This window comes from Chrysoperla carnea, chromosome 1, assembly GCF_905475395.1.
Source record: "Chrysoperla carnea chromosome 1, inChrCarn1.1, whole genome shotgun sequence".
NCBI classification, from domain to species: domain Eukaryota; kingdom Metazoa; phylum Arthropoda; class Insecta; order Neuroptera; family Chrysopidae; genus Chrysoperla; species Chrysoperla carnea.
The window spans coordinates 99,810,182-99,820,726 of NC_058337.1; the positions used below are offsets into that span (position 1 = coordinate 99,810,182).

Here is a 10,545-nt window from a genome sequence, read left to right on the forward strand (position 1 = left end):
TGACAATTAAAAGATATTTTTTATCCATAATATTTCTACTGAATATGCTGAACCAAAAAAAAAATTTCTAAGTTATCATCTCAATCATTTTTTATTTGGAAAGATTAACTCTCGTCAATGGAGTTCAATTGCGTAAATTTTATGTAAAGTACAAATAAATGTATTGTCATTTAACTATTAAATTCTATTAATAGGTTTTAAGTATACAATCCACGCTATAAATAGAAACCACTTAAAAAAACTGATTTATTTTTTATCGGTGAAATTCCATTAAATGGTCTCAGAAGTCTTGAATTTTGAACTTAATGCGTCAATGCAAATGCAAATTTATCTAATGTCTGTCCATAGTCAAACCTTAATGAGCTGTATTTAAGAAGAAAATAATGATGATAGAGAATCAGTATTCTATTAAATTTGAACACAAGTAATTGAATCAATTAATTTAAAAACAAAAATGAAAATTATTTTGTTTTCTTGTGTATTTACCATCTTGGTGTTGAAAATAAGTAAGTTTAATTTTTATATATTATTATTCGAAGTAAGTACACATAGTTCCTTCTTTATAATCAAATTCCATCAAACAATATTATTCTGGTACTCTCCCAACTCTTTAAGCCCCTTTTATCTTTTCAACAATCACACAAATACGAACATATGAAATCCATGACACAGTATTCTTTTTGGACTTTCTTTAACCTGATTTCATCTCCTTTAAGTTACCCTTGCTTGTCCGTCTCTGAGCAATCGTTGCCTGAATCTCCTTTGATAAGAAAAAAAAATAAGAATTACGCATTGACTTGTGTCTTTTTAAACTTTATCTCCTCAATATTCAACTATATATTTAAAATTAAAAATGACATTGGGTTTTCCACCTAAGGAATACTCTAACTAGCGATTTTAATAAGAATCTACATCTCCGATAAGCAATCTGTCACTGTAGTAAGCTATCTTTGTCTTCTTGAAAATGATATCTTCTGAGAGCCTAAAAATGGATCTAAGGTACATTGTCTCCGAGGTACAAAACTTCTTTTTTACAGTTTTATAATGAATTACTAATGAAATTATTTCTGTCAAAGTTAAAATAATAATCTCTGCGGTAACACAGGTGGACACGTTTTGAGTCAAAGTGCAAATACACGAATTGTTGGCGGTGAACCAACCACCATAGAAGAACATCCGTATCAAGCATCAATAGAAGTATACGGAAATCATCATAACTGTGGTGGTACAATTCTTAGTCCAAATGTCATTATAACAGCTGCACAGTGTACAGTCTACATGGGTTTAAGATTTATTCAGGTTCGCGCAGGTACAACTGAACGAGAAACCGGTGGTGTAGTTCGTAAAATTGAAAAATACTATGTACATGAATTGTACGGTTTAGAAATGGGAGCTGATTATGATGTTTCATTGATTGTGGTGAGATTTTGCTTATAACTAACACACTTGGTGGATTGGAGTATTCGAAAATCGCGAACGGAAATCATCCTACTTAAGAGAAAGCATGTAAATGTAGCTTTTGGATCTACGAACACCAAATCTGCCTCCTACGTGCACGTGCTTTAAGCAAATCATAAGGAAAATTTTAACTCGCAAAATTTAGATTCGCATACTCAAATCTACCCAGTTCCTGCTTTATTACATCTTATTTGTATTTCAGTAATTAAAAACTTGTATACATACTTCATTTGCTTTTATCTAAAAGAACCGTTGCCATTGTCATCAAAAATTCAACCAATTGCACTGCCAGAAGAATCGGAATATTTGAACGTAACTGAAATGACTACCGTCACTGGTTGGGGTGAATTAGAGGTGAGTCTCTCTTTTGTATATTTTAGCTCTTTTAGAGAATCGAACACGCTTGCCAGTGTTTATGCCCGTTACATTACTATTTGTGTGCCATTAGTCTTATAAAAGATTGCGCTCTGATGCTATGATATTTAAAAAGTATTTTAAAAGTCTAGTAACAGGAATCATAGATTTTTTTCAAACTTTCAAAGTGAACTGTGATAAGCTTGATTAAACGAGTTTTCTGAATCATAAAAAACTAAAAAAGCGTACAATATTTGACTTTTATTCGAAGAAAGGTCAATTACGATATTCTTTTATTATTTATTCTTTGAATTTGTACCTACACATCTTCCGAATCCAAATGATTTACTTTTTTTTAATCTTCATTACTTTTTCCAGCAAGGCAATTATGAAATGCCAAATATTTTGCACAAGGTTAGCATACCAGTTGTAGGCCAACAAATATGCAAATACAACTATTACAGTGGTGTGACTGAACGCATGCTTTGTGCTGGTTATCTTGAGGAAGGAGGAAAAGGTGCTTGTGGTGGAGATATTGGAGGACCTTTAGTAGCTCATAATAAATTGCATGGAATTGCATCATGGGGTGATGGATGTGCAAAGCCATGGTACCCTGGAGTGTATACACGCGTCACGGCCATACGTGAATGGATACGAGAGAAAGTTAATTTGTAAAAATAGTTAGAAAATAAAAAAATTTAATTGCATTCAACAAATTTTCTGAATTATTGTCTCTGAAATAGATATTAACCTCGTTTCTTGAATCTTCTCCGAGAATGGCAGTATGCAAAAACATTTGGAAACTTGTGATTTAATGCCATAATTTGAAGTTTATTTTAAAAGAGTCACCAGCTCATTTGGTATATTAGACAAATATAATTCATTAGTCCAATTTATTATAGTTTTTGAATGATGTGCCGTTTTATGTGTGAAAGTTCGAAAAAGTTAAATGTTTTATGTGTAAAAATTCGTGGCCATTTATTTTCCAGCCTTGGCTCAAGTGTCAAAATGTTTCAAATAAATCCCTGTATTATATCCTTAAAGGAGTGAGGAAACTCTAACACACACTCTGTAAATGCAATTTAAAATATGTATAATTAAACACGAATAAAATAATTTTTCTTTGTACATATAACTGCAAACTTTTTCACAATGCATTATGCATTTAATGTCAACATTATTTCGTACAGTAAAGAGTGGGCGATATGTAAATATTTATATTTTTATTTACATTATTTATTATCTTTGTTTTATGATTATTTTATACGCGTTTCATTATAGAGACAACAATATGATTGTGTTCTTTGTATACTTTACTCAAAAAATACTCTTTAAGCGTTTTCTAAACGCTACGTATTCCTGTTGTATGACCGGCGGCAGATTTAAATAAACGCAGTGACATCGTATATAATTCCTATATAATAATAAATCTTTTCATTGTTTTCCAAAATACCTAATAATTTTAGTTTGATCCTATGAGTAATTACGCAGAAGTGTTTTTATAATTTTCATGAAATGTGCAAAGAATAAAAAATGATTTGGATTTGTTCAATTTCTTCTTATACCATGTATATATGAAATATATCAAGGTATACTGAGATAGTACCAAGTTTGTATACCATGTATGTATGATTATAATATGTATATAATATCTATAAAAGTATACTAAGGTTAGTCCCAAATTTAGAAATATTGATGCTTCTAACAAAATTTTGGTATAGGTGTTCATAAAATCACCTAATTAGTCCATTTCCGGTTGTTCGTCCGTCAAGACGACAACTCAAAAAAAGGGATAACAAGCTAAAATCTTTAAAGCGTGCTTAAGACGTAAAACGTGAGGTTGAGTTCATAAATAAACAAAATAGGTCGATTGGAGCTTGGGACTGAAGTACCGATCTTGAAAACCGTTGGACAAAAAACAAAACTTTAAATGTAAGAAATGTTTGTTTTAAAAAAAATAAACAACTTTTGTTGAAAACATTTTGTCGTAAACATTACTGTTTACTCGTAAAGGCGCAAATTAGATTAGACATTATATTAACAGTATTATATGGGAATACCTAAGAGTGACTATCTTTCTTTACTTACATGACGTAAAAACAAACGATTACATATTCAACATTGTCTTTAACGTAATTAACATTGTCTTAACGTAATCAACATGGTATTTCAACAATTAACTCAGTCAATTATTTGTTTTTACTTTTTATTATTACAGTTTTATCTGCTTGTCTCACATGCAAGTATGTAATAGTTTTTTTCGATATATCAGCTTTCCTTTCTGATTTTGGTATGAATCTGACACTTTCTCTTATATGAAAATGTTTGGAAGTGCAGTGCTGAAATAAAAGGAATACAAATTTTAAAACAAAATATTAATAAAAGTCAAAATTAAAAAAAAAAAATTAAACTTTGTATTTAAAAAATATAAGGCAGTTTCAGGCATCATTTTTTGAATAAAGCTGAGTTTGTAAATGTAAGACGAAAATGAAAATTGATTATGGAATCCAACTTTTCTATTATTATTTTTGGTCTAAGGTGAATGACTTTCACCTTACACTTTTGAGACATAAATTAACTGAAATTTTGGGAACAATGTCTCGGATTGTTTCTAACAACACTAGCGTAGGTAGCTTGCCTTTAAATAAAAATCTCAAGCCAAGGGACAAAAAGTGAATAATATGAAAACAGAAATTAAATTTTTTGTCAAGTTTCATTTTGTTTGCAAACTAAAACTACAGAAAGCATGGTAAAAGTTTCAATAAACATTTACGAAACAAACAAACAAAATGTTTTATTTTTAAATTTTAATATTATTTTTCTAAATAACATTGTTTATTATTATTTATTATTATGACGATGAGATGATAATATGACGAATATGACGTATACCATACGTATATTTCTACGTAAACATGTATGTATATTATATGTATATGTTATGTACTTACCTATGTTATGTATATGCATCATGTTGTACACATGTGTATGATACATAATTCACATGTTTCATCATCTGGGTAAATTTCAAGCAAACAATAGGTAGCTATGATTAATATCCCAGAGCGATTAACAAACGATGTCATTATAGAATGATACACTATGTATATACAGACAACATTCAAGAGTTTATCTGTGTATAAAATATACATTGTGTTTTATAAACACTTCGTTCAAGGAAGTAGCCTGCAACATAAAAATTAAAAGGAAATTATCGGTTTATTGATTCATTGAGGAGTCTTTTTTGTCTGAAGATTTCTTTATTGATGTAATTAGACTTGGAAATCTATTGAATAAGAGTCAAAATCTCAAAGTTTAGGTAGAGTTAAGGGACATCTTGCCTATTTTGTTCATCGATATTACAAATCTACAGTCAAAGGTGCAGAAGATACTTGTCAATATTTTTAATTTGCACTCCAGTGCAGTAACGGGCTGACCCAAAAGTTTGTGATACTAGATTTTTTTATTGATTCATTCAATAGGGATTGTTGGGAGACCTTAAATCAGATTTCGCAAATTAATCCTTTTACAAAAATCATCTTGGTAAATGATTTTTTTTTGCGTTTTGGTCTATATCTTGCGTTCTATTCATTAAAATTTGATTATTTCGGTGTCATTGGACTTGTCTGCGTTTTATCGTCAAACCGATTAATGCCAGTATCTACACGCTATGGTTGATAAAGAAAAAGTAATATGTATTCAAAAATGTAGTCAAAAATTCTTTGGTGAGTTTCTTTTTGTAACGGTATGTGTTTCTAACCTAATAGCCCTCACGGGTAAGCAGTGATGTGAAAAAATGTTTCAAACAAAAGTTTATTTTTTTATAGGAAAAATTTGTTATTTTACATTTAAACTTTTGTTTTACCTCAAACGGTTTAAAATATGGGTCTTACGAAGCTAGACCCAATAGACCTACATTACTCATTTAGGAACTAGACCTCACTTTTTACGTCCTAAGCGCCAAAAAAAAAATTCAGCTTGATACCTCAATAGTGCTTTCTGATAATAACGATGTTAAATTCATGTTTTACTTTTTGTTTGTTTAAAACATTTCAATCATGTTTTACTTGGGTAACACTTCGAGGGCGCAATAATTTTTCAAGGCAAGTAATTTTCAATTTTGACTTACCTGTTTAATACTGTAGTTTAAATTTAGATTTTTCAATGTTGAAGATCTATACAAATAAAACAACATGTATAAATCTGTTTAAACGTTTAATATATTGAAGAGTACATCATATAGCCAGTGCCTTTATACATTTATAATATAACGTATCTCTGGTATGTGTGTAGGCAAAATATATTCACAAACTTATGTACTCCTGTTACATCATCATATAGTTAACGTCGATTCATATCGTTCACGATAACTAACGATAGAAGAAACAAACACATGCAGAGTTTTAAAAAAGAGTTTTAGAAAATTTTATCAAATAACTTTTAACTCAAACCAAATTTCTGACCAAAACCACAAAATAATCTTCATTTCCGCCAATAATAAGTATTCGACGAAAATCCGTTTTTTTTTTTTTACACGTACTGGAATTTCAATTAAATTGATAATTTTTTCGTAATCATATATATTGACATTTTACTTGGGTACTAAAATAATCAGTTTACTTTTGCAGCCGATTTGCCCTGGCAACATATTTTTTCCTTGAAAAGCTATAATTTCACGTATAAATTTACCGGTTACCTAATGAATCAATTTGCCCCCCCCCCCCTTTATTTTTGCGACCGGTATCATAGGATATCCATGGTCCATTATTTTTACGGGCTTGATTGCCGCTTTATTACAAAGTTTGAGCCGGTTACCAATGAGGCAAGTGATTGGGTGGCCCACTTCTTGCATTTATTACGTAAATCATCAATTGGCGTGTTCAAGAATTTTTAAAACACAATTTTGCTACACCTAGTGTTTTAGCCATATTGAAATCGTTAACTAGTGCAAGCGAATAAGATAGAAACTATTTATATACATGTTATAGGTATATATGTGGATGGTCCTTACGTTATAGTGTACAAATTACTTATGAGTCCTTGTCTAATGTATTAAACATGTGTTCTAACAGAAGTACGATGATCATGAAACGATGGACATGAACATACGAAATCATGTAATTGTCGCTTCTATTATTTGGTATCAAACACAGTTGAGTTGAAACGTGATATGGAAAAAACGTTTGAAAAAAGATGTTTTATTATTTAACAAGTGAAAACCAACAATTGACTGAATTAATTGTTGAAAAACCATGCACTGTCTATACAGTACATGGTTTTGATTACGAATTTACAGTATTGATTACGAATAGTTTTTTTTTTTACGTCAGGTACAGATATTCCCATATAATACATACTATATAATTTGCACCTAATTTGCGCCCTCAAGTATAAACAGTGATGTTTATGAAAAAATGTTTAAAACAAAAGTTGTTTATTTTGTTATAAGGAACATTTTATATACTGAGCACGCTATTAAATTTATTTCAGATTGAAATCTCTTTTCCTTTTTGAGTTATCGTGTTGACAGACAGACGGACAGACAACCGAAAATTGACTAATTACGTGATTTTATGAACACCTATACCAAAATTTTGTTGGTAGTATCAATATTTTTAAGCGTTACAAACTTTTAAAGCGACTAAACTTAATATACTACGATATATTTCATATATACATGGTATAAAATGTTGATAAAATAACTCTTATAAAATTTCTCTCATTAAGTTTTGGAACTACAAAACCTTAATTATGTTTCAGGAAGAATTATTGGTAAGAATTGAGCAATAATTCGTAAAGTTGGTAGTGTAAATAGTAATAATTCTCGATCAACTTTCTTTAGAATCATTGTTCCAGCTAGATCTGTTTAAATTTGAACATGGGTAGATTATTTTTGCTGTTTTAACCATTGAAATTTCAAATATATTTTCACGAACTTTAAAAAACGAACCACGAACTCCTTTACCCGGCGCCGCATTATTTTTTTGATCTTCAATATTCGACGATGGACTGTCGCTTTGAGGGACAAATTGCTATATTTAATGATCCCAAAACGGGTAGCTTTTGTAATGGTTACCCAGAGCTAATCACTGTAAAATTCCTTTCATTGTTTTACCATTTTACACAGAGAAAGAGTTGGGCAAGGTAATTAAAAATTTTTGGTTTTCTCCGTTAAATTACTTATAAAACCAATTTTTTTCTAATTTGTAGAAATTCGAAAACTCCGTTCAAAAATTCAATTTCTACAAAATAAATACTTTTTTGTTATATTTTATACCAAAAAAAATATATTTTTTAAAATTTAATGTCAATTAAAAAGTACATAAAACTTCAATTAAATCCCTTTCAATTATTGAATTTAAAGCATAAAATATTTATCCCAAAATCAAATTGAATTCCCACAATTTTATTAAATATAAATAATAATCTTTCAATAATAATAATAATAAAAATAAAATAACATTACAAATCAATTAATAAAAAAAAAATAAGAATAATTTAAATATTAACTAATAATAAAAATAAATAAAAATTTGATTTATTTAAATTAATTTGAATATTATTAATATTATTGATATGCGTATATATATATACAATATATATTTTATATATAAATACTACGTAAAAGGGTTGTTGAAGAGTTAAAAGTGACAATGATTTTGTTGTTACCATGACAACACACTAGGCACAAGGAAATTTATGATTATGTAGTATCTACTAGTTGAAATAATATTCATTGACTGTGTGGTATGAATAAACTGTCCATTATATGTATATTGCAAACTAACATAATAATTTTGTTTTTTTTGAGTACTAATTTATCTGCATTTATAACATCAGCTGTAATATATACAGCATTAATAATTATATTATAACAGAATATAAATAACTTATTTTATTAAATTTGGCAAAATAGCCGAGTATTTTTTTGGAATTTTTGTAAAAGTTCAAATTGTGGAAGCAGTTGTTTCAAGTATTTCGTTAAATTGTCCAATGATCCCGTAGTGTGGGCTACATGCCTTTTAAAATCAGTCCACCCTTTCGGTCTCGACGATCAATCCCTATGTAGGTATTACAAATGTGAAAGTAAGGATGGTTGTTTGTTTGTTACGCTTTTACGCAAAAATTACCGAATGTATTTGAATACAACCATACAGAATTATATAATACAGAACCATACAGAATTATATATATAGCTCATACGTCAGAATAACATGTAAGCTTGAATTTATAAGGACATTTAAAGAAAAAAAATTTGTAAATTAAATTTAATCTGACATTTTACTGCTATGCATCTATGATCATCATTTTGAACCATAAATTAAACATTTTTGGTTAATTTAAAACAGTAAATGTAAAACAATTCATAGCCATCTTTTCTGATATACTCAATGAATTATGACTATTTTACACTTTACAAAATTGAAAACTGTACATATATTTTGGCTTAGCCTTTAAAGGCCTTTTTCTAATAAATTATTTCAATATCTCTAAAGCAAAGTATTAGGATTCAGCCTATATTTGTCAATTTGTAGTAGGCAAAGTTTAAACTTCAAATTTCCGGTAAGTACCTTAAATAATGTGACTCATCACCTCGTATGATTTTGCAACAACTCAAATCAATGTACCTCAAACATATATAGGGATGTCTTCATCTTAAATGCGACACACTGTATATACAGATTGTACATAATAAAATATAATTCACCATGCAATATACAAGGTATTATAGTCACACAGAGAGAGCCATCACATCACAGTGACTGACTGATATATATTTATTCATTCATTTATACAGAATGAGAAAGTAGAAAAGTAGAGGAGGAGAAGAAATGTTCTGTGGTTCTCTAAATTATTATTAACCCCTTTTTACTTGGCACTACAAACATAACTTGTTCATGTTTCGCCCCCTAAATTAAAAGTTTTTGCCGCAGAAAAATCACCCTTCATTAATTTGACATGTTATGTATATGAATTGAATTATTAACTAACTTGCCATGAAAAAAGGATTGTTGAATATTATTTTATTAAAAAAAAAATTATAATAAAATAAAAATTATGACAAATTTATCAAATGAACGTTTTCTTTTTCCATTTTTTTTTATTATAAGAAATAACAAAACGTGTATAAAAATATTAAATTTGTTTTGATATTTTGTGATAATTAACTTTTTAAATCAATAAGGAACATTGTCTCTTGTCTGTTAAAAAATTATTAAATACCTTTATAGTAATTACAGGAAATATCTTCTAAAATCCCTTAATCAAATATCTTCGACAAACGACTCAATGTAAAGTTTGCATTACTCTTTAATATCAAGGGACTACAACACCGCCACCCCCATCCCCCCCCCCCAAATACACTTTTTTAAGACGGCCGCTTTAGAAATATAGCATTAAAATTAATTACTTATTATTTTAATATCACACTCTTATTTATTAATTTAATTAATTAAGTGTGATAGTTCATGTCATTTGACCTTTTTGAATTAACCAATATTGTCTAATTCCAAAAAGGCGTATGTTTTTTTTTTTTACTTCGTAGTTATATGTAAATATAATCAAATATAATAAATGAGTCCACTTTTCTAGATCAATTTATACGTATTTCGACTACCAAGTAGTCATCATCAGTATGAATTAGCTAATCGTAATTATTCTTATTGTGTATGTTACTCGTTGCTAATTTGGTGACGGACTGCACTGTGTAATTCAAAAATTGATCTAGAAAAT

At 28.9% G+C, this 10,545-nt stretch overlaps 1 protein-coding gene across 1 annotated transcript; it reads left to right on the forward strand.

The window, feature by feature from the left end:
• The first annotated feature begins 409 nt into the window (after positions 1–409).
• Positions 410–2,489, forward strand: LOC123290758 (trypsin-1-like). Its single transcript, XM_044871057.1, has 4 exons — positions 410–506; positions 1,106–1,419; positions 1,699–1,812; positions 2,191–2,489. The coding sequence occupies exons 1-4, from the start codon at positions 455–457 to the stop codon at positions 2,485–2,487; spliced, it is 777 nt and encodes a 258-aa protein (XP_044726992.1). The 5' UTR covers positions 410–454; the 3' UTR covers positions 2,488–2,489.
• The last annotated feature ends 8,056 nt before the right edge of the window (positions 2,490–10,545 follow it).